This window comes from Solanum lycopersicum, chromosome 2, assembly GCF_036512215.1.
Source record: "Solanum lycopersicum chromosome 2, SLM_r2.1".
In the NCBI taxonomy this organism is placed as follows: Eukaryota; Viridiplantae; Streptophyta; class Magnoliopsida; order Solanales; family Solanaceae; genus Solanum; species Solanum lycopersicum.
In genome coordinates, this window is record NC_090801.1 from 70,421,995 (window position 1) to 70,448,135 (window position 26,141).

The 26,141-nt window shown below is 32.5% G+C and overlaps 2 protein-coding genes across 3 annotated transcripts; one reads left to right on the forward strand and one right to left on the reverse strand.

Annotated features, from left to right (window-relative positions):
- Nucleotides 1-14,420: 14,420 nt before the first annotated feature.
- LOC101267178 (filament-like plant protein 7) lies at nt 14,421-21,086 on the forward strand. 2 transcript variants are annotated; one of them, XM_010317672.4, is made up of 7 exons: nt 14,421-14,724; nt 14,839-14,885; nt 15,646-15,831; nt 16,863-17,001; nt 17,414-19,811; nt 19,889-19,949; nt 20,330-21,086. In XM_010317672.4, the coding sequence occupies exons 3-7, from the start codon at nt 15,733-15,735 to the stop codon at nt 20,795-20,797; spliced, it is 3,165 nt and encodes a 1,054-aa protein (XP_010315974.1). In that variant the 5' UTR covers nt 14,421-14,724; nt 14,839-14,885; nt 15,646-15,732; the 3' UTR covers nt 20,798-21,086. The 2 variants fall into 2 exon arrangements, with proteins under 2 accessions (XP_010315974.1, XP_004231859.1); XM_004231811.5 differs by having other exon boundaries at nt 14,515-14,741.
- Nucleotides 21,035-24,180, reverse strand: LOC101267465 (protein IN CHLOROPLAST ATPASE BIOGENESIS, chloroplastic). The gene is made up of 11 exons (XM_004231812.5): nt 24,022-24,180; nt 23,630-23,713; nt 22,959-23,033; nt 22,825-22,867; nt 22,618-22,675; nt 22,319-22,486; nt 22,173-22,235; nt 22,000-22,094; nt 21,817-21,898; nt 21,620-21,730; nt 21,035-21,483 (listed from the first exon to the last, which is right to left on the reverse strand). The coding sequence occupies exons 1-11, from the start codon at nt 24,134-24,136 to the stop codon at nt 21,343-21,345; spliced, it is 1,035 nt and encodes a 344-aa protein (XP_004231860.1). The 5' UTR covers nt 24,137-24,180; the 3' UTR covers nt 21,035-21,342.
- Nucleotides 24,181-26,141: the final 1,961 nt, after the last annotated feature.

Here is a 26,141-nt window from a genome sequence, read left to right on the forward strand (position 1 = left end):
AGTAAAAATATTTTTAATTATAATAAAATACTACATTTTTTTCGAACTAAAAAGGAAAGGATACAGATGAAAGAAATATGGGATAAAGAGAGCATTCAACTATTCCTACGTAAATTTAATTTTTTATGGGTCAAATTTATGTCAAGGGTTTATTATTATACCATCAAAGAACAATTTTATTTAATACATCTTTAATTAATTAAAAATTTTGAATTAACATCTTTCCAATGTCCTAATTAAAGAAAAGGTCAAATAGTTAACGAGATAACGAAAAATTTACATCGATTGATATGCTCTTTATATAATGTGGCAATCAAATTCACCATTTTCTTTTTTTTTTAAAAAAGTAAAAAGTTCACCATTTACTTATACCATGTAAATGCATCAATTTTCTACAATATACCTCTTTGTGGTTGCTACGACATAATTGCTAAAGAAATTTTCAAAAAAATCAAAGAGGACTAAGACATCTGAGTTATCTGTTCACATTTTATTTTTTCTAAATAAATAGATAACCAATATTTGAATTGAACAAAGATGATGATGTTTTCAAGTTTGAGCATTTTTTCTTATAAGTTATCGTTGTAATAATCTTTCTAGAAAGGAATTCAGATCAATGCTCTTAGATTGTAAAGACTGCTCAATTGATTTGATTGTATGGTAATATTCAGCGAAAAAGATCAACTTTATAAAACATCTTATTATAGACACCACTTACCAATCTAATAGAAGTTTAATATGCGATCAAGTAGCATGTGCTTATCCCTTTTGAGTTATTTCATTCGTTTCAAAATAAATGATCGACTTTACTTTTGTAATTTGTTCGTAAATAAAATGATTCTTTTTTTTTTGACAAATTTTTAAATAAAACTTTATGGGTGAAATGTTTAATGCAACATGATTAAAAAACGTTTTGATATATTTGATATAACTTTAACTTATGAATAAATACTTAAAAAATATTTTTATTTGCTTAAATTTTATATCACGTTAAACTAGATCATTTTTTTAAAAAATGAAAGGAACATTAATTGTTTATTTTGGAAAAATATTCACCGTTTGAGTAGGGTGTCAATTTTTTTTTAAAAAAAGAGAAACATCATGATAATACGTAATCCCTCAATCCTATTTTATGTGAGATTGTTTAACTTGGCAGGAAATTTAAGAAAAAAAAGAAGACTTTTACAATAAGTGATTCAAAATAAATGATAGAAATTTGTGTTGTTGTAAAACATTTCAATAAGAATAAAATAAATATCTTAAAATTAAACTGTTACTTGTTATAAAAATATGTCATTATTTTTTAAATAAATTAAAAAAAAAAGTAAATCACGTACGGAGTTAACTATTTAAGCATTTTACTACTAATTTATTGTCTCAATGGAAATGTTGTGAAAAAAATAAACTAAAAAACTATGTAGGAGTAATAAAAGAGTTCTATATAATAGCTAATATATGTAGCCGACACACAATTATTAGTATCTTAGCATTGATATTTCATTCTAGGCAGCTAACCCTTAGCCCAAATCTACTATGGTATAATATAATGAGGCAATTTGTAACCATGTTAGAATTAATAAAATTGTGCTCTTTAATTTTGTCATATTATAAATGCAAGACATTGTATATAGGAAGGAATAGCTAGTTAATATAAATTAAGTAACTCCTTACAAGTTAGAAGCCTATATGTTGTATATTAGCCATCAACTAGAGCCTAGAGTGGCCTAGCTACCTTAATCCCAACCCTATTATTGCTTTTAATTATTCACTTTGATCACTTTTAATTATTAGATCTTTTTTAAATAAATGTTAAAAACACACGTAAATTATATCTTTTTTTTTTGTTTCATACATACACTATTGAAAGTTTGAGTTTCATATCTAAACTATTACTTTTTAATTTGAGAAACACACCTCTCTTTTATACCACTCTCATCATGGTATGCGTAATACACTCTCTTTCTTTTATTTTAAAGAATTTCCATATCACACTCCACATGGACAAAAAATTCAACCTTGACAAAAAATAAATAAATTATTAAAATTAGTTAAAATTAAAAATTAATAAACTATTATAAAAAAATAACATTTTCTTTATTAAATAAAATGTAAAATATATTTCTTTCCCCACACTATTTTTTAAAGTTTTTTATTTTTTTAAAATTTCTTTTATAATGTATTTCAATTTTTACTTCATCTCTTCCCCCTCATCAAATACTAATTTAGATATTATTTTATTTTCTTAAATATATAATTCTACCCATCCCACTTAACCTTCCATTTTCAATTTTTTCTCTCAGTATTTAGATATACATATCGAAAATATTTTTTACTTGCAGCCACAAGATTTTTTATATTTTTTAGTTGTTTATGTTATATTTGGTACGCTAGTATAATTTTTTTCTATAAATATATGTACTTGCATATCTAACACAAAATAAGATAAACGTAAAAAAAATAAAAATTGGGAGTAAAAAATTAAATAGGATGAGGTAGATTTTTTAAATAAAATAATATCAATTTCTATTGGGGGGTGGGGGGAGGGGGAATGAAATATGAAACTTTAAAAAATATTTTATAAATATTTTTTTTTTAAAAAAAAGGATGGGGTTGTCGCGGGGGAGGGGGTACGTGGAGGAGGTGGTGGAGTGAGATAAGAAAAATAAATTAATTTTTTACATGGATAGTAATCTTTAATTTTTAATTAATATTAATTTTTTATTATTTAATTTTTATCTAGATAATATATTTTATCTATGTGGAATGTCAGAGAGTGCACTACACACACCACTGAGGTGTGTTTCTCAAACCAAAAAGTGATAGTTTAGGTATGAAACTCATACTTTCAATAGTTTAGATATGAAACTCAAAAAAGGTAAATAGTTCAGGTGTGTTTTTCACACTTATCTCTTTTTTTAAAAAAATTAATATAATAAAAAAATACATTACAAAACAAATACATTATAAAATATTATAATTTTTAATTTTTTACATATTAATATAATAAAAAAATACATTATAAAATATTGCTTATTATTTTAATAATTTAACTCCGAAAAAGAAAACAACGACTTTGAAAGGTGAATGGAAGAAGCACTAATATAAACCTATGTATAGAAATAATATAATCCCTTTCAAATTGAATTATGATTTTTCAAAATAATTTGATTTAAACTTTCCATTTTATGTCGATCCTTTATAATTTAAAATAATTATTATTGTTGTTTTTGTGATCTCTTTGGATTTGGGCCTATCCAGTATCCCCACTCTTCTGGCCCAATTCAACTGCACAATAACAAGGAAAAATAACTTAAATACATAACAATAAGTTTAATATTCTCTAATTTTTCCTTCGTTTTTTAAATATTACATAATTCTCTTTGTTTTAATTTTAGTAGAAGTTTAGAGATACATAACCTTTTCTCTCCTATAACACACACTTCCCCAATATAATGCATATTTTTTCTCCACTAAAACACTTTTTGAATTATTAATTTTAATTAAAAACGTTTCGCAACATTTAATATGAAACTTTGAATTTCAAAATTCAAAAAATTTGAAATTTCTGAAAATTGGACCATTGTTCTCTGGTTCTTCTTCTTCTTTTTCTTACTCCATCATCCGTCTATAGTTCTTCTTCTTCTTAATCCATCATCTGTTCTTTTTTTCTTTTTGTTCATTGCTATATTGCATCAGTCGTCTCTAGGTCTTTTTTTTTCTTCTTACTCCATTATCCGTTCTTCTTTTCTATTCTTTTTTTTCTTTGTTTTTGTTCATTGTTCTATTACATTATATTAATGGATCCTTTTACTAATAGAAGAATTTATGATTCGGACGATGAAAATTGAAAGGAAAATATAAAAAAGTCTTTGCATGATCCTATGAATGTTCGGAAGGATTCAAACAAAGATTTTGGCGAATCGTCTAAATCAAAAGGTTGACAAAATACACCAAAAAAAAAGAGAAAAGAAGCAGCAACCATTGTTGTTGAAATTAGTAATAATTTTAGTAAAGGAATCCCATATGTATCATGAATTTTTGAAAATTGTTATCATGTATCAGACAATAAGTTTAATACACAAGTACTCAGTGTGTTATAGTGTGTTAGTCGATGCATTGGTACATGAATTAGATGTATATCATATGATTTCCTATGTATCAAGAGTTTTTGAAAATTGTTATCATGTATCAATCAATAAGTTTAATAACTGCGCCATCAAGTGTGCTTGCTGATACATATCGACTCAGTGTGTTATAGTGTTTAGACAATGCATTGATACATGAATTTGATGTGTATCATATGATTTTCTATGTATCACGAGTTTTTGATAATTGTTATCATGTATAAGTCACTAAGTTTAATAATTGGATGTTCATAAAAATGTCTTCAAACTAGATGATATAATCTTGAATTTTCAAAATTTGAAATTGTTATCCAATTACGTGTTGAATTAATGCTTATTAATGAACTGTTACCGTAATTTAAGCTGATTTAGATAACAAATTTAAATTTTCATTTTTTCTCCCTTTTAATCTTTAACAGTTTTAAGTTACTGTGTATCATTTACCATGTATCACGACATACTAATGTATCACGCCACAGCAATTTTAAGGGATTATTAGTAAATACTAAATTTGTCGGGACAGAATGTAATTATTGTATAACAATATGGGATTCCTTAAATTTATACCAAGTTTGTCACGACCCAAATCGGGTTGCGACTGGCACCCACACTTACCCTCCTATGTGAGCGAACCAACCAATCTAACCTTAACATTTCAATATAATATCAACAAAAAGTAATGCGGAAGACTTAAACTCATTAAATGAAGACCAATTCATTAACTTCTAAAATTCAACATCTATTATTCCCCAAAATTTGGAAGTCATCATCACAAGAACATCTACGATCAAATGACTAAACTAAGAGTATTCTAAAAGCTAAAAATACATAAGAAGCTAGTCCATGCCGGAAGTTCAAGGCATCAAGACTTGAAGAAGAAGATCCAGTCCAAGCTAGAAGCATTAGCTCACCCTGAATTTCCGATGTAGTAAGACTGGCTTGAATTACTGTTGAGTTGAAGACGATGGCACGTTTGCTGCACTCCACAAATAAACAAGAAGAGAACATAAAAGTAGGGGTCAGTACAAAACACGGGTACTGAGTAGATATCATCGGCCAACTCAAAATAGAAATCAATATATACCAAGTAATATCATAAAATCAACTATGATACTCAACATGAAGCAACAACAAATACTATATCATTAACAATTACCGTCAAGTTCACACATGAGGACTCAAGCCTCGATACCATACTCATTTGGGAATCATGTTCATTAGTTTGAGTATATTAACATTTTTCAAGATTCATTATCTTTATTTCTCTTGTGTCGGTACGTGACACTCCGCTCCCTCAATATTCATTAATCCTCTTGTGTCGGTACGTGACACTCCGATCCCCTAAATCTATGTGTCGGTTCGTGACACCCGATCCCCTAAATCTATGTGTCGGTTCGTGACACCCGATCCCCTAAATCTACGTGTCGGTTCGTGACAACCGATCCCCTAATACTACGTGTCGGTTCGTGACACCCGATCCTCTAATACTACGTGTCGGTTCGTGACACCCGATCCCCTAATACTACGTGTCGGTTCGTGACACCCGATCCCCTAATACTACGTGTCGGTTCGTGACACCCGATCCCTTAATTCTCCTTCCATCAATTTATCAAGCCTTCTTTCTTACCAAGGCATCATCAATCTCATTACTTTAGTTCCTCAAGCCTTCTCCCTTACCAAGGCATCATCATTAAAAAGAGATTAGGTTTTTATCAAGATTTGGGATTCAATAACTTCATCATGCTTAATATAATCACAATTATATAATCACGTTCATGCATGCATACAATTAAGCACATAGCAGGGTTTACAATACTACCAATACATATCATTCTCTATTAAAAGTTTACTATAAAAGCATGAAAACTATAACCTACCTCCACCGAAGATTAATGATTAAGCAAGAAATTTCCAAGGCTTTTGTTCCTTCTTCTCGTTCGATCCTCTCTCAATTCGTTTCTCTTTCCCTCTCTTTATTCTTTCTAATTTTCTTTTTTTTTCAACCCTCTTTCTTTTACCCTAATTAATATATAATTAAGAATGAAAGATGGTAATAATGACCCACTAATTAACTTAAGTGTCACGACCGGAATCTAGACCCCAGACGAGACCGACGTCGTTGACCTCTCAGAGGTCGCAGACAAGCCTGCTTACGTCATTCTTACTTTACATAGATTAATTTTAGCGGAAAATTTGAAATTTTTGATTCTTTAATCATACTTGCTGAACATTCTTAACATTTCGTAATCGTTCATCATCAACCATCTAACATTTAAGAGATAAGCAACTGAAAGAAATAATTCATTAAGTATTAATTGTATATCGGCCAAAATAGCACCAATACAAAGTTTGAACCAAAACAGGAAAGAAACGCTAGTGGAACATGTTCCGCTAGCTCAACTCTAAAACTACGCTAGAATGTAAAACAGTAGCATCCTCGAAAGCATGAGGACCTACCAAACTCCGGATGAATACTGATGTCCGGATAGCTGCAACAACGAACCTGTAGCTCTAGCGTCCACCTGTGCCTGCACCTAAAAATAGATGTTCGTATGGAATTAGTACACACTTGTACTAAGTATGAGTATATGCAAGTACACACCAGGGACATGCATGAGGAAGAATAGCTCTTTCCTAACAACATGATTTTTGGAAGTCAAGTCAGTGGACTTGCCAAATTGAGATTGGGAAAGTTATGCCATGAGAGTGACATGCATCATTATAATTATCGTATAGCACACAAAACATAACATATTCATATAACACATAACATATAACACATACTTTCTTTCATATTATTCATTCGTATACTATGAGACCTTATTATCATAGACTTAACTTTAAGACTTTCCAAAATGAGGGCTCAACATATGGGACCTCAACTAGGGAGCCTTCTTTAGCAAACACAGAGTCTGCTTCACTCATTCATTCGTATTTCATTTCAATTCATTCATAGGCCAGTGCGAACACCAGCTATACCTAGGATGTAGTTTAAGACTTTCATCGGGTTTGCTGTGCAATGATCAGGAATGACCTAATGTCATTACCTGAATCTAGCTCACCTCTTGATTATCCTATCCTAACACCTTCGGTATCATTCATTTCTTTATATGATTCATTTGAGGCTGGCCTCATTCATTCATTGGGAACTTTAACTTTAACCGACATAGATCATGTGAGCATCATGAAATCCAGTGTCTTCCCCACACCGAAAAGAGGTGGAATCACCGGCCAAAGCGATTCAAATAACATGCTAGCGTATATGGGAATTTAACCCCGCCAGATCCCTATAGTGGCAATATAGGTTCAAAGACTAGGAGATGTGTGGAGACCCATACCCGGCAAGCCGGACAGTCTCATCTCATGAGAATTACGTGAACCTCCGCCCTTCCCGAAAGAAGGCATCACCGCTCATAGCTAGCCTATCGGTGCTCAGTATAAAGTTCCATTACATCCAACTCATACATCATGGAAGTTGTCTTCTAGTATGAGGGCATCATAGCTCAATAGATGATTTCTCATCTCATTATTAGTATTAAGTGTTTTAAACTCAATATTTTTCATTAAAGTACTTATAGAGACTGGTCTCTTCATTATCTTACACCCTCATTGATGAATACGTATTGGTAACATTTACTTAGGCTCGTTTGAGATTGCTCTCTCCATATACATTAGCCTCACATCATGATTGTCACCACATTCTTCATTTCATTACGTACATCTTAGGTTCACTTATTTTTTTGAACGTATGTTAAACTTATGTGTCTATACATACAAGCCATGGGGCTTCGTTTATAGTTCGTTAAGTGATTCTTATTTTCCTAAGATTATGTATTACAAGACTTATGTATCTTGTATATATACCAAGATCTTGATTTTTGATCAAAGTAGATTACATTATTCTTGAATATTTTACTCACGTATGACTTATGTATCAATACGGAGGTTTGGGCACGAGAACCCAAATCTTGAATTATTTGGACATCATTTATATTTTTCATTGATTTTAGTTCTAATATTCATAAATTTAGAACTCTAAATTAAATCTCAACATTTTCGTGACATAATACATTTTCTATTTTAATTAGAATTCTAAATTAAATTTCAATCATTTACATGAAAGAATAATTTCCTAATTTAATTAGAATTCTTATTTAAATCTCAATATTTACATAAAAGAATTAGTATTCTATTTTTAATCAAAATTCTAAATTTAATCTCAATGTTTACATAAGAGAATTAATTTTTTTCAACTTTAATTAGAATTTTAATTTATTATTATTATTATTTTTAATTACATTCGCTTGAATAGGGAGGTTGTGGGTTCGAACCCCCACAGCCCCCTTTATTTTTCTCTTATTTTCGCTGGAAATGGAGGCTGTGAGGTGGTGGGTTCGAACCCCCACAGCCTCACCTTTATTTCCTTAATATTTGTACCCCTCCCTTCAACTCTGAGGTCGTGGGTTCGATCCCCACGCCTCGCATCCCTTTTTATTCTTTTTTTTTTTTCGCGAACTGGGGGTCGTGGGTTCGATCCCCGCCCCCAGCATTCCCTTTTAAATCTTTTTTTTTTTTTTTGCGCGTGGCTGGGGTCGCGAGTTCGATCCCTGCCAGCCCCATTTTTTTTTTTAATTAAGGCATGCTGCAGGGAGGTCCTGGGTTCGATCCCTGCAGGCCTCAAAACTTTTTTTTTTAATTTTTTTGATGTTCAAAAATTTCCAGATTCTTTTAAAGTCTGTTTTCAAGTTCTGGAAATTTATTCTACGATTTTTCTTCACTTTTTCATCAAGTTTAACATTAATTCTTAGGGAAATTTCATGGTTCATTCATAATGTTTTAATTACACATTATATTTTTTTTTATAGATTCGTCTAACCAAGAATTACTCCCTCAATCAAGCCACCTAACATTTCATATGAACTTCACGTCTTACCCCATTTTATTCACGAAAAATATACAATCATATTACATTAAACTTTTGGAGCATTACATAAAGAACCTCATTCACTGTAACATACTTACACATAATTTCAAGAAAAACATGGTTGCCTTTCATACGATTCCAAGTACACAAACATAATCATATTCATCGCGAAAACATAATATACACCTAAATCTACCAGCAATCATACCCAACCTAAAATTCATTGGGAGCTAGTGACAGGGGCATGCAACGGGAAACAGCCTTAGTTTCGAGATGAATAACTTGAATCGTAAGGGGCCTCTTGGGAAAGGAGCCAAGAGAGAAGAAACCCATACCTTAATCGATGTTCAAACTTTAATGTTGCTGCCCGGAAAACTCCTCCAAACCACTCCCAATTCACTTCAACGCACACCTCTCTCGACGAACCTCTCTTAGCCTTGACGTTTTGATTACTTATTTTCTTTTACTTGAAAATTTTTTTGTGAGTTTTTCAAGCATGAAAACTGTTGATGTTTTTGGCAGAAATAATGTGATGAAGATGGAGAACGTGAGAGAGAGAGTTAAGGAGCGTGAGAGAGAGAGGACTATTTGGATTAGGAGACTAATTCAAAAATCAGTCAAATAATAAATAAATACAAATCTGTTTTTGATTTATTTATTTATTTATTCATTTAAAACGTGAAAGGACAATTACGCCCTTTAAATACTTATTTATTCTTATTTATATAAAAAAAAATTTTTGAATCGTTACATTAAGATTACCTATTTTAACCCCCAAGTAATTGGACTTATTAACCTTAACCCTCTAACTTTATAATTAAAGTAGGAATAGTCCAAAACGTCCCTTAAAACGTGCAAGAAATCCGACCCAGACTGGGATTGCGCAACCTGTGACGGGCCGTCGTGCCTGCGACGGTCCGTCCTGCAGGTCGTCGCAAAGTTCAGAGACCCAAATTTCCACCAAGGGTCTGTGACGGTCCGTCACACCTGTGACGGTCCGTCCTGCCATTTCGTTACGAAGTTCAGAGAGTCGATTTTCAATACCCAATTTTCAGTTTTTCTAAGTGTTTTGAAACGAGACCCTGCGACGGATCGTCGTTGGGTTCGTCGCCTCAGCCTGTTTTTCCAGAAATAAAATCTGCTGCTCAAAACGACTAAACATGTCGTTACAAATAACAAACATTTAACCAGATATAGCTACTGTTTAGAGAAATTCTTATTCACATCTGTAGTTTCATTCAATCTTGCTATTTGCGTGAATAGAAAAATTCAGAACTTATATTATTCGATTTTGATTGTATAATTCTAAAATTTTTTACTTGCATATCCAAACTATTTACATACGATTTATGAAAAAAATTCATAACAAATTATCCTACTTCTATATAACCAAGAGAAATAGAAAAATGGAGTTCTGAAAACTTTTTAAATGTATAAATACGTAATTCATATACTTGTCCTATATGTATATTCTCAAGTGAAATATACAAAGGGACAAAAATATACAGTCACAACCTCCATAGCGAACGGAACTATAGCTATGAAACATAATTATCAAAACTATAAATGCATATCTATTATATTTGTTATTTCTAAAACTTTTTTATTGTTAAAGTACATACTCGCGCGCGCATATATATATATATATATATATATATATATATATATATATATATATATATATATATATATATATATATATATATATATTATAAAAATATATTCTGCTCAGTTGGGCCTAGCCTGTTTGAGTAAAAAGCGGGCCATTGACTCCTTTAGCTAATAAGAGGCAATTATGTAAACTTGGGCCTCACTTTCTTGTGGACGACAAGAGAGCGGGCCCACAAGAGGTAATTGGTAAGATATACTGATGACATGTTTTATGAGAATTTTGAGTTACTTAATAGGCCATTTAAGACTTCGAACTAAATTGTAATGGTTAAAATAATAAATGACTTTTTTTTTTAATAAAACTTTGTAGAAAAGCTAGTTTGTTTGAAATGTGTTGAGTAAAGATTTGATTAGATAATGAGTGGCATCCTAACTTGTTCAATTTTATCGAGTTAACTTCTTTGTTTATTTTGTTATAATTTATTTTATTACGAAGAGAACTAATCCAATAGAAACATTTTTTTCATTATTATAGTTATATGTAACATATTTATCGACTTTTTGTTTTGAAAATATTTTTCATTCTTCAATTTAAATTGCATGTTAGATGAGCTAGATTAATAAATACGTAAATCATTATTCAATTGAAACTTAAACAAATTGAACTAAACATATTTTCATGAGTTAACTTTATCATATCTCTAAATTTAACGTGTTTTAGCAATTACTAACAATGAACTTGACAAGGAAGCCACTATAGCATCCATTTAAAGACCAACTAAAGATATCTTCCAACGACTGTGACAAGCTCTGTACCTTAGGAAAAAGGTATCCCAAGTTGATTTCTATGCACTACAAGTAGGTATCACGGTTATAGAGTTGTATACAACCTCACGAGAAAATTGACATTTAATACCACTTCACATTTGTCAAAAGATATTTAGCTAAAATGAAATAATGAGAAGGGAACAATTACATATATATATCTATCTTGCTTTTAATTGTTATGGTCTTAAGGTGTTTGATTTATTTGCACACCTCAATTAATTTAAATTAAAATCTTTTTTTGTTAACTTTTTTAGTAATAGCCGAGCTAATTTCTTTATGAAAATTAAAAATTTAAATAAATTCATTATTGTTATCTTACTCTGTCATGTCCCGCGATCTTATAAGGGAAATGTGATACGCAGTAAGGAAGGAACACTATCTAGCTGAGATTTGATGGTTCAATTATTATTTTAAAGGTGGCACTAATGGTTTAAGTCCATGTAATTTAATAAGCATGTTGACAAGACGAAGCAAAAAGCGTATTTTTTTTTTAATTTGTGGAACCATAAGTCTCAGTGTTTTAAAAGCAATCAATAATGTGTTGTTATTGCGGTATGGGACCTAGCACACCTTTTCTCAGCCAACTGCTATTCATTTTATTACAAGATTTAATCATTTACTTGTGTAATAAAATTACTCTGATTTATTTTAATTTATTTTTTGAAAAAAATTAGTAGAATTTTTTGAATACATATGTCTAGTTTAAGATTATCAGTCTTGTTAAATATCATATCAAATCAAAATAAGACAATTTAATTAAAATGGATGAAGTAATCGATTTTCAATCTTCGCCAAATATATTAGTTTTTACATTAAAAATTATAAAATTATTTAAGAGTGATGAAATTTTATCTTTGTAATATAATGGATGAAGTAATCGATTTTCAATCTTCGCAAAATATATTAGTTTTTACATTAAAAATTATAAAATTATTTTAAGAGTGATGAAATTTTATCTTTGTAATATCTTTATACTTGATAATTAATAAAAATATGCAATTTATTTAATTCAAATTATGTGTATACTTTGGATAAGCGGTGAAAAATAGTTTTTAAGTTAAGAAATTAAAAAGTTAGATTTTAAATTACGTAAAAAATAAAAAGAAAGAAGAGTACTAATTTGACATTTAATTATTTAAAATTATTTTAACTTCATCAGACATTCTCAAAAGCTAAGAATAACTTTCAAATATGTTTGATCAACTTTTAATTCAATCTAAACAAGACTCTTAATTTGCATTTCTTTTAGTTTCTTAAAATGTAAGGCGTGCCATCATTATGAATTGTAAATTAACAACCATCACATACACATACTATATAACATAGAAACTGCTAAATTATGAAAATAATATTGGTGTTTTACGTTATTTAAGTGCTTATACAACGTGATAACCAAATAGCATCATGTTTTGGTAAAGATTAAATCTTGGCTTTCGTAAAATTTAAGAACTCATTATTCCAAATTAAAGTTATTAACGAAAGTGTTGTTTCAACAAAAGCCTCATAATTATAATTTATAGATAAGCACTTTAAAAGGGTTTGACTAACTAACTAAAATTCTGGTATGTGGGGGCCCAGTATTAACACAATACTCTGCTTGCACTAAAGCTACTTCAATAAACAAAACACAGTTTAAAATTGCCTACAAAAATTAGAAGTTCATTTCGTAGGCTTATCGTTGTATTAGACTAGAGTATATATGTAGGCATTATTTTTTATTGACTTTTTGTTATGTTATGTTATAAGAATAGTATTGTACAACACTACAAACAATCTTTTTTAAAATAATATCAAAACAAAACATATTTTTTCTGTTCCAATTTTATGGAGTATCTTTTTAATATGTATATATATGTCCCTTTAATTTGATCGCATTTCACATTTATATACTCAAATTTTGAATGTGTACAAATAGAAACTTGAACTTATATAAAATTAAACAAATAGATAAATTAGTCTTATGTGGTACAATACAAATATGACACAAATCGTTATGTAAGACACCACATAAGACGTGCGTCTCTCTTTGTTGAGTTTTATACAAGTTTAAGTGTCTATTTGTGGACACTCAAAGTTGAAGGACATAAATATGAAATGAGACAAAATTAAACAGAATATTTATATATCATGCTTTTGAGATTCGACCAAGTCCATTTGTTACCATAATTCTTTCATAAATGGTTAAATATTTTGAATTGTTAATTATTATGACTTATAACATTTTAGTTTTTAAATAAAAGTAATTTCAAAATTTTCACACCCAAATTTACAATTAAAACATAAATTGAAAGCAAGAAGTTTGTCTTCTAGGTCGAGCTCGTCGTACTAGGCTTGCCTAGTTCACATTATTTCTCTTATATGATTTGCAAGTTTATTGCATAAGATTGACGATTTTTTCATGTGCGCACCCAAAAAATAGCGAAAGCAGATTTTCTTTTATCATAAAAAAATAAATTAATTAACTTGTACCTAAATTTACGATTAAACTTTAATGGTTTGACTTGTGAAATTCAAATTATGCCATCTACCTCCCTCTAAATATTCACCTATTTTAGTTGGAAAAAAAGAAAATGCACAAGTACCCCCTTAATCTATGCCTAAAATTTTAGAGACACACTTATACTATACTAAAGTCCTATTACCCCTAAACTTATTTTATAAGTAATTTTTACCCCTTTTTGACCTACGTGATACTAGCTTAAAAAAAACTCAGCTAACATTGAACCCACAAGATAGTACCACGTAGATAAAAAAGAAATAAAAAATTATTAATTAAATAAATTAAATAAAAAAAATTACTAATAAAATAAATTTAAAAAATAATAAAATCTTAATATCATCTCTAAAATTTTGAATATAGATTAAAGACGACTTGAACATTATTCCAAACATTTTTGACAATATAGTTCACTGTACAAACAAACTTGAAGACTGTAAAAATATAGTAAAAAAAGAAGAAATTGTTCGATAAACAAGTCAAGGTGAGCAGTGGGGACAGTATATAGACAGTGACACTTCTTTCAACCCACACAAGAAGCGTGTGAGTGGTTAACAGTTGACACACTCACCTCCTTCTCCCTTACGCTCCGTCAACCCAAAGCAACCCGCGAAACTTTTTCTCTTCTGTCTCCTCTTCACTACCCGACCCGACCCAGATCCAGTTACCGACATCCTCTCTTTTTAAACTTAGCTCTCTGTTCATAACTCTTTGGCATTTGCTCTGTTCATGCTGGTTAGGTAGGATCCAGAATGAAGTATGATTTGAAATTGATGTTTTACTAGTTTCTTTTCTACTGTTTATCTATTTTGTTTCGATTTCGATTTTTCATTTGCATTGTTGTTTTTCAACAGATTCATGAGCTGGTTGGAGTTACTGTTCAGTTATCAAATGTTTGAATGTAAGCCCTGTTTTTTTTGTTTTTTTAATTATTATTTTTTGTAATAATGAGCTTACTTACTTTCTTGTTTCCTCTTTCGCGAATTTAAATCATTGTTTATGTGTTTGCTGTGCTGTATTTTGACATATAATGTTGTTATTATAGAGAAGGCGGAAAACCGTGTGCCTGTATTGATATTTTTAAAATTGAAATAAATTTATTCAAATATTGCATTAGCAAATCGCAGTGATTGTTTGATAGACATTTGTACATTGACTTTCTGGAAAACTACTCTAGAGATGGATCCAATACTCTAATTTTTACATCAGTGCATTGAGTGCCAATGATTTATATATCAGATTTGCGCAGTTGACTCCGGTAAGCACTTTCAAATTGCATCTTCTTTTTGCTATTTCGCCTATTAGACTGAGATTATTGATTTCTATTGAAAATTTTGGGGTTTTATGGAGAATAATATTATAATTTGCAGGAAAGTGTGGAGGTTGCAGATTAGGGTAATAGGTTGATAGACAATAGAAGTATTGGCCTTATTGCTGTAGTGTCTTGCTTATGATTTCTGATCATTATATGTTGTTTATGGTGTTTCAGTTATTGCACTATTTTTGTTGTTATTGTTTACTTATTAATTGTCATGCTTTCTTTACTGACGTTCCTTTTTCATATCTATTTTGATTTGTTGTACTCAAGCCAAGGTTTCTCCGGAAATAGCCCTTCTATGTTGTCAAATTGTTACTATGTTAAAAGAATTTTTTGTATGCAGATATTTGATTGTATAGATGTAGTTAAGAGAAGAATTGAGTAACATTTTGGATAAATAAGACTGCACCTGTAGATATCCCGTAAGACAATGGATCACAAATCATGGCCCTGGAAGAAAAAATCCACAGAAAAGAACATGGTTACTGAAGACAAAGCAAATCTCTCTTTTAGAAGAAATGACGATGAGGTAACCAAAGTGTAGTCCTTCTCATTATTTGTTTCTATTCATTGCCCAATTTATTTATTTTGTTGGTCAAGTGTGATTCCCATACCCTCAGACGGCCTAGTATTCATTACATATTTCATTTCCCTAGCAAGACAAGTTTTAAGAAACTTTGCTTTTGACTGCATATTGATTAGAGAGATGCGGTGAATAAATGACCATGCCTCAACTACTAGCCACCTTTACTTGTTGGGGTTTTAATCTGGCGGACTTAAGTTTAATAAGGAGTGATGCAGTAGAGGAATATGCTAGCTTTATTGATGAAGCAAATAATCCTTTCATATCCAATATTTGATAATTTATTATGATTTCGAGTATACTTTCTTATGAGCTGAGAAAGACTAATACAAAACATAACTTGAAATGATCTTTGGATAAGTGGAACTTGGAACCATTCATACAAAAGCTACTCTTGAAGGGGGTTAAAATCTCAATCTCCTAACATTTGAGAAACACTTCTCACCACATGCATCTTTCCCTCCATCCAAACCTACTACTGGAGAAAGAATAAATTCATTGTTAGAGTGGCTTAGAGTCTTGCATTGGTTGGGAATGGACATGTGTTGCTCAATAGATTTAGGCAATCTTTGCCTCACAAGCTAGCTTTAAAGTTGAGTTAAGCCTAAGTGTCATATACTTGCATGGTATCAGAGCCATGTCCCGGTGTCATATCTCTACATTCATCAAAAATAAAATTAGAATCCCTTTGCATGTCCTCTCTATTTCTGTTCTTTTTTTCTCAAGTTTCTTCTGATGGGTGGGCAAGGTGAACTCCAAACTGGCTCGATAACCCTCTGCACCACCTTGACAAGAAACTTCAGACCTAATAAGATGAGGATGTATCTGGATGAATGCATCTGCTGTTGGAAGCAGAAGAAATGATGATCCTGTTTGAACTTGCTGAATCTCCTATACTTGCATGTGTTTTGAAGCTTTTTGGTCAATGATAGTCTTATGGGCTTTGAAAAAGCTTACCTACTCTACTTCATTTACAGACACTATCTAGTGATAAAGCTGATCTAGAAAGAGAGCTGAAGGTTGTGACTGACAAGCTTTCTACTGCCCTGGTGGAATGTCGTGGTAAAGATGATTTTGCACAGAAACAGATGAAAATTGCACAGGAAGCAATTGCAGGTACTCACTCATAGCTAAATTTATCATCATATTTGTATATATTCATTTGTTTATGTTGAAAATTGTTTTCTATTACTGTAGTAAACTTTAGTGTAATAAGTTGCATAGATTTAAGATGAGTTTAAAATTTGCATTTTCGTTAGGTTGTTTTAGTTGATGAGATAATTTAGATTTTATAATTTTAAACTATGCCGATTTTGTGTTGTAAATGGCTATTTAAAGCCCTTCTATGCTAATCAAATGTAAGAGAGACATTTTCAACCCTTTTTTGCTGCCCGTCTTTTAAAAAACCAACATTTTAGCTTCTTTTCTAGCACCTCTTTTTGTATTTTTTAACTTCCTGTCCACCCTAGAAATCACAAAAATGTATTTTTTTTGGTCCAATGTTGTCACTTGTGAATGATATATGTAGGCTGGGAGAAGACTGAAACTGAAGCAAGATTGCTAAAGCAGGAGCTAGAAAAAGCTCTACAGCAGAGCATAGCAGGTGAAGAGAGATTAGTCAACTTGGATGGAGCACTCAAGGAATGTATGCAGCAGTTGCGTTTCATTCGAGATGAGCAGGAAAATAGGATTCATGATGCAGTATCAAACACATCAAAAGAATTTGAAAAAACAAGGGTTCTCTTAGAGAAGAAGTTAGCAGATGCTGGGCAGAAGCTTTCACGAATAGGTTCCGAAAACACTCAGCTTAGTATGGCTCTCATGGCAAAGGAGAAGGCAACAGGTCATTTAAAAGGAGAAATAGCTCGGGCAGAAGCAGATTTCAGTGCCTTGATGACGCGGCTGGAATCTGTAGAAAAAGATAATGCTTCTTTGCGCTATGAGGTACGGGTTCTTGAGAAGGAGCTTGAGATCAGGAATGAGGAGAGAGAATTTAATCGCCGAACAGCTGATGTTGCACACAAGCAACATCTGGAGAGTGTGAAGAAAATTGCACAACTGGACTCCGAATGTCAAAGGCTACGGATCCTTGTTAGAAAGAGGTTGCCAGGCCCTGCCGCCTTGGCCAAAATGAAGAATGAAGTTGAGATGCTGGGGAAGGATCATGCTAAAATGAGGATAAGGAAGTCAAATCCGTCTCCAAATGGTTCAGTGGACTTAACTTCAGAGACGGCTCCTGATACTCCAAACAGAAATATTAACTTCCTCTCTGAGCAATTATGCATGCTGGAAGAGGAAAATAGGACTCTGAAAGAAGCTCTTAACAAAAGAGCTAATGACCTCAGACTTTCTAGGACGACATATGCTCAAACAACTGCTGAACTAGAAAAATATCTCCCCTCTGCGCAGGAACTATCTGTGACATCACGGTCTGATATGGGCAGTGATGACATAGGTGGCTGTTCCGAGTCTTGGGCTTCTGCACTAATGTCAGAGCTGGAGCATTTCAAAAATGAGAAACAAATTGGTCCACCTTCATGTATAAGCGTAGGAGCTTCAGATATAAATCTGATGGATGACTTTGCAGAGATGGAAAAATTAGCGGTTGAGTCTACAATTAACCCTCTGGGAGCTGTTCATCATGCCTTACCGAGGGAAAATGGAAGTGGGGGTGCTTTGGAATCTCAGTTATGCTCTCATTCATCAGAAGCAGAAAGTACTGAGAGAGTTGCTGTGACAGATCGTTATGTTTCCAGCAATGATAATCAGTCGAAAGCAATGTTGACAGATAAAGCTTCTGGTGGAGTTGATAACATACTGAAAATGCTCTTGGAGCACGGACATGTAACTGAAAGAAACCCATACGATATACTGGAAGATATCAGAACTGCCCTGGCACAGAAGTTTCCCTTGAGTAAGAACCCTGCGGGAGCAGATGAAAGTGCAATAGGTACTGATGTTACATGTTCTCCCAACAATGGTGACTGTAAGGAGATATATACAGGAGCTGGTGATAATGTTTCATCAGAAAGAAAGTGTGAACTAGACATGTTGTCATTTATGGGTACATCGATTAATAAAGTTATTGATATCATAGAAGGAATCAATATACCCTCGACAGATGATAGTATTCCAGAAATCTTATCTCACAATGGTAATGGACTTCTACCATATGAAAGTGCATCGAAGGAGACAGCCTACATGGTTCGTGTTTTCCAGTGGAAATCTTCAGAACTTTCTGTTATTCTTCAAGAATTTGTCCAAACATGCCGTGATTTATTGAATGGGAAGGTTCATATTGAGAAGTTCACTGAAATATTAACTCGGACCCTGGAATGGATTGTTAACCACTGTTTTTCCCTTCAAGATGTTTCAAGCATGAAGGATACTATGAAAAACCACTTTGACTGGGAAATGGAAACTGGGGTGATTAATCCTATCTTTGAATTTGATAAACTTCAGACTGAAAGAGGAAATCCATTATACTCTCCTGTTTTTACCTCACTCGCTCGGATGAGTTCTGTGCCAGAGAAAGAAGTTCTACCATCTGTGGATAATGAAAGTCAACTACCAAAAGATGAGTTTCCTGAAGAGGGAACTACAAAGGTGGATTTGGAAGGGAAATTGGAAGCAGAAACTCTCCGGAGCGATTCCTTGATGGTTCAACTTCAGGAATCAGAGAAAACAATAAAAAGCCTGCAAAAAGAAGTAGAAAATCTCAGACAGTCAAAGGGGATGATTGAGGATCAAATTGAGAAAGAAAAAATGGCGAAAGAAGACCTTGAGATGCAATTTGAAGCAGCTAAACTGGAACTGAATGAAGCTTGTCGAAAGGCTTGTTGTTTAGAGAAGGAACTCGAGGACCAAAGTAATTCCTATAAGAAGCTCGATTCTACATGCCATATGCTTCACTTTCAGCAAGAAAGGTACATCTAATGCTTTTATAAATTTGTGAGAAGTAGTTGTCAAGGGCCTTTCTTTACCTGAAACATGTAACTTGCAGCATCAAAAAAATGGAGTTATCAGAGAATGCTAAGGTGGACCCTGAAGAAAAGCTTCAAAACGTAAGTTCCCATTAGCTTCGGTTAGTTTACCTCAGGCCTTACAGAAAAATATCTAGAGATTCTTCTTCATTTCCACGTAGATCGGTGATGTTTTTGCAGATACACGGTACGGAATAATGTACTACTACAATATAACATTGATTTACAGAACAATTCAAACTTTTAAAAAGGGTCACATTTAATTAATATGACTCATTTGTGTTGGAGAATTATTAGAGTTCCCAGATAAAAATCAATTGAAACTTTGGAAAAAACAAAAATGTGGTCTTGTAAATGATATGATGTATCTCACTGCCTATTTCAAGAAGTAGTCGAGTTGTATAACTCTCTATCAAACATGTAATAACCGCATTACATAAGCATTTTGCTCAATTTTGTAGGATTGGGAGATCACTGCAGCTTCAGAAAAGTTAGCTGAGTGTCAAGAGACCATTCTAAACCTAGGGAAGCAGTTGAAGGCATTGGCCTCGCCTGGGGATGCAGTTCTCTTTGATAAGGTGATATCTACAACTTCAGAAACCACTAGTGATACCATGACAACCCCAAAGAAAAGTTTTGGACGCCGTTCATCTCTTCTTGACAAGATGCTGGCTGAGGATGAAATGGGATCTCATACTACCAAGGAAGTCATTCCGGATGCCAAGAGAAATACTTTCTCAAGTGTTGACGGATCAGTGAAACAACCAGAAAAGTCTCCATTGACAAATGGTAGTGCGCTTTCAGGATATGAAGCTGCTACTGGCTCCCTGCCTATCATACCTAGCAAGAAAAGAAGTGTTCTTGGATTGTGGAGGAAGTTGTTGCGAAATGGTAAGAAAAATAGTAACAAGACGAAACTTAAGGTGTGACCTGCATGGACGCCATTCACAGCTGCAAGGCTTCTTGTTTCTGGTGATGTTTATTGTATGTGGTATTGTATATGAAACTAGAACCACTCCTTAACCTCAATGATATAGTGTTCCGATTCCAAAAAAAAAATTAAAAAAAAATGATACAAGCGATGAAACTTCTGGAGTCTTGGTGGATGAACCATGTTTGGCGTGCTTCCCAGTACGCTTTTTGTTACTTGAAGAGAAGAACAGATATATCTCAAAAACTAATTGATAATACAATGCTAAACATATGTTTGGATCGTGACACATTTTGCACCTGCTTCAACTTCAATGCAAGTTACTTATTACACATATTTACTTTTGGTCTTTTACAATTGACCCCGGTGTGAGAGGAGATCAAAATAGGGGGTGCATATTTAAAGGACTGCTGTGAAGTCTCTTCTTGTTTTTCTGGAAAGAATTAGAGTACACTCTGCTGGAGGCAAAACTGAATAGGCCACTTACTAGGACTCATAGGGAGTAGTGTAAGACGTTTAATATTCAGCAAAGTTGCTGGTATTTCAGTCTCTGTAAACCACAAAGTTTGCAACTTCATGCAGGCCCGCCTCCTTGTAGCATTCAGCAATCCTTTCTGCACAATCGTCCCATGAACCGTCAATGGAAGCTAGATCCAACAAGAAAGCAGCTTCATCCAATGCAACCTGCAAAATAGGTATAGGAAGAAAAAGGAACGAAGGTTTATCTTCTTTTTGTCAAGGAGTAGGTGCTGAAATCTGGGAAATCATTTTCTTATGCAAACACATATAAATTCATGTTTAATAGAGAGTTTAGTGATACCTGAGCAGGTTGCTTCCCTTTCTTTAGATCGGCTTCCCTACCCTCCTCAGTTACTTTCTCTTTGATATACTCAATTTGTTCATCTTCCCATTCAGCCATATTAGCAACTTCCTGCAATAAAGAGAGAACCAGATAGACCTAGCATCAGCATGCTGCAAAAGGCAAAAACAAATTGATTGGATCAAGGAATTGCGTACATGGTATTCGCAACCCAAAGTCCACCATGGTGATTTTAAAGCCCCCCTAGCAGCATCTTTAGCTTCTATATTGCGCCCAACCCTAGAGAAGAAGAGAACTATATGAGTAAATATGTTGTAGAATAACTTGTTTTATAAATACACAGATTTATTGAGGAAGAAAAACTATGAGATATTACAGACTTCAGCAAAACTTCAGCATTAAAGACAAAAGGTCGCGCAAATCCTGGAAAATGCTCCTTCTTTGTATAAAATTCTCCCGTCACCAAAGCTGAAATCTTCCAACAGCACGTATATATATCACCCAAATGCAATGGATTGAGCATTGCTTACTAGATAAAAAAGAACTTTCTTACATTGTCTCCATTGTCAAAATGTTGCTTAATTCTGCGCTCCAGTACATCTGGAAACAAGCCAACCTAGAGAAAATATCAATAAGTGCAATTAGCTTGAGTCACAATGACCATCATCAAGATATTGCCGTATACATCCTTCCTTCTACCTTCTTCAATATATAAGTATCTATGTTTGAAATTTTTGATGCTCCAAAATCACCCTTCTCATAAAGTTTCTTTCCAGCACCAGCTGAAATCCGGAATAATTCATCTACTTTTTCTTGATTACCGTTTGCATCTTCTTCCGCCAAAACCCTGTGAATGTACTGATCTACCTATAGCATGGTAAAAGGAAAGGTGGGATAAATTTGTGCATGCTACCAAAGCAGAATGCAAGAGTGAAGCAATTAACCCTATCAAACATCATCCAGATCCCAAGTAGTAGAGCAAGTTCATAGTAGCTTACATTCTTAGATAATAGCCACACACCATACTTGCGCACTTCTACCAACGGCATCTCCATCCTGTAAACAATGAAGATGTAAATCAGATACAAAATATTTTCCCCCTTTTCCTGAGAGCAATTAGGAGACCGGAGAATAAACCGAGATAAGCACCCAAAAAGTAGAACAGAGATATCCACAAAACTCAGCATTTTGATGAATAATATTACCCAGATGGGGCAGTTGGCCATCGTAACAGTGCAGTTACAGAATCTACAAAAGAAGAGAAGGAAAAAAAATGAACATAGAAGCACGCTTTCAACTTTAGAAAAGCTTGATATCAGATCCAATTTCTCCACCATACCTGAACTCCTTCTGGAAAGAGGAATCACTAGAGGAACCAGCCCTTGCTTGGCACCAGGAGAAATTATTTCTTCACCTATCATAAGGTGTTGAGCAGTGCATGAGGTTCATAGAGACCATCAGACATCAGTTATGTTGACAATCAAACTATCAATAACAACCTAAGCCAAAAATCTCATCTAAGTAAGCCTATGAAAGGATATTACCCAAGTCTTTGTCGGGCGTACCAGGTCATCCTATGACACTTCCTTAATATCAAGTAACCAAGAGAAACAAAAGATTACCCTAACAGGACCCCCCCCTGACACCTCAAGTTTCAGTAACGATAAGTTACTCCTAACTATAACTGTGAAACAAACATTGAAGAGGACCTACAGGTAAGGAAAAGTACTTTTTTTAAAACTCTAACTAGAACTGGAAGCACTCCTGACCAGTTATTGTGATATATACATGAAAAAGGTAACTCTAACACTAACTAAAACTAGAAGCACCTATGACCAGTTATATCGTGATATATACATAAAAAAGGTAAGTTTCCAAAGAGTGGTTTCAGTATAACTGTCGAGAGCTAATATAAGGATTATAGCAGGCTTCTCCATTTAATATTTATTTTCTAATAGAAGCATACTCAAATTAATCAAAATTTTAAATAATGGAATTAGATTGCCTCACCTCTCACCTGAAGGATTTTGAGAAGTTCATTCAAATGTTCCGGTGCTTGAGTTGCAGCTACATCTTTGATAAATGATACATGGTCTGCATTGAAAAAATACCACTTCCATCATTTCAAATACGAATCTGTGCATTCAAAACACATGTGAATTGGTGCAGTAGCAACCAACTAGTATCAAATTAGACTAGACAAAAAACCTCACGGCAGTGATGCAATTCATACTAACATGGCACGGCAGTGAACGATCTCCGATTGGTTAATCCACATTTTATTTCAATTATATCAATCAACTAGACCTCATTTCAAAACTAGTAGACATCGGCATTCGGCTAGACAATACATGTACAAATAAACACGGAAGAAGTATTTGTAGGTTTGCAGTTTTCTTTACCTGGAGAAGAAGAAGAGGAATAGCATCGGAATGTTGGTCGGCAGCGGCTGAATAAAATGCCGGGAAATGCGACGGCGCGTGGACATCCAAAACCCACTCCACCACCCAACTTCATTATCTTTCCTGATATTACTTGTGTGTTTGATGATGGGTATAGTGGGAAACTAAAACTGAACCATTCGATTTAAATGGATTGGGCTGGGCTGGGATGGGCCGACTTCAACTTAACCCACAAATCCTTGGGCTGATTTACCCAAATTACCATTAAACCTTTCTATATTAACATTCTTAATTTCTTATATAGTAAATACAAATTTTACATAAAAGTTATTTTCAAAATCTATCTTATCTTATATGTTTACCTTTTTATACCTACTTTTTATCTATAACAAACAACAACAATTTTTATGATAGTGTCAAAGACGGAGCTAAGAATTGATGTTTATGAGTTTTGTATTTGTCACCAAATTCACTAGCTCGTCTTAGTAATATTACGAGAGTGTTTGGAGTAGCTTAAAAATTGATAAAATTTACTTGAAGTATGTTTTTGATTGAGAGTGTTTGATAAATATAAAAATAATTTAAAATAAGTTATGGAAGTGTTTGGCGAGATTTAGAATAGCTTAGAATAAGTTAAAAACTACCCCCCTCCCCCCACATTTTTTATTTTTTGACTTAAAGTCATTAAAATTCAATTTTTTTTATTATTGATAAAAAAATTCATTTTTTTTAAGTCAACCTAGACAAACTCTATGTTTTCACTTTAACTTCATACATACTTAATGACACAAGTAGATTTAAGCAACTCCTAATGGTCCATTCAAACCCGTAACTAATAATCTCCTCCATTCCTAAACAATATACTCTTGATGAAATTACTTATTTACAACAATATTACTTGGATATTAATTGTTTCTATTTCCCACTATTATTGCAAGTGTTTGTTTTCATAATTAAAGAACGCAATAATAAATGCCTTGTTAACTAATACTAGGTATGTTTTAATCAAATATTTTTAAAAATAATACTACCAAGTTATTTAAGGGATTATTTGGCTATGCGATGTAAAATTATGATGTAAAATCATAAATGAAATTGAAATTTTGATTAAATAAACAATAGGACTTTTTATATTGTATGTTTTTCATATAAAATTATAAAACTATTAAAATCATTCAATTTCTTACATAACCATACCAAATAAGTAAAAGTTTATAAAAATCGCCTAATACACTATCAGAAGAAATTATAATATTAGTTAAATAAACTTTATATGAAGTAAAAAATAAAATTGAACATACGTTCAATAAAATTTAACTCATTTTAGAAATAATAGAAAACATAATTATAAGAAAAATAAAAATAGAAGACCTAGTGAATTTGATCTTCCTTTGTTGTCCAAATAGACTGTTACAAATATAGTGTGGTGGATTTGGTGTTAATGTAAATCAACTGAGTAAATTTTACTGCTCGACAATTGATTGGTGTTATAGGGGATTTTCTATTGTTAGATTTCTACAATATTACAACAAAAATATTAAGCTCATGTTTATCCAAACGGTGCATAAATGAGAGGCCAACGGCAACCAACATCCCTGCCACCTGACCCACTCTATTAAATAACCATAATTTGGTCAGTAAAAGAGATTGCCATAACTTTTTTTCTCCAAAATAAAATTAAATTTTTATTATAATGTTAAATGACATAAAAAAAATTATTAAAAAAATTAAAAAGTCCGTCATGTCTTTTTTATTTTAATTTAAGATACACGGATCCGTTCTCCATTTTTAATTAAAAGATACTAAAATTAAAAAATAAAAATATTCAAAAAAAAATAAGATAGGTAAAATATTATTTTAGCCAAATTTTCTGAGAAAAAAATTTTGCTTTATAAATAATAGGAGTATTTATTATTTTAATAAGATAGATTTTCTCGGGTCCGTCTTCAATTTTGCATCTTCTTTTTTCGGTGATTTTACTTCTCGACTTTTTATACTTCTTACAGAAAGCAATATATAGTGAAAAATAAATAATTATATTTAAGGACTGGAATTAATTGGATTCATCCTATAAATGAAACTAAAAAAATATCTACGTATCTAATGAGATTCGTCAATTT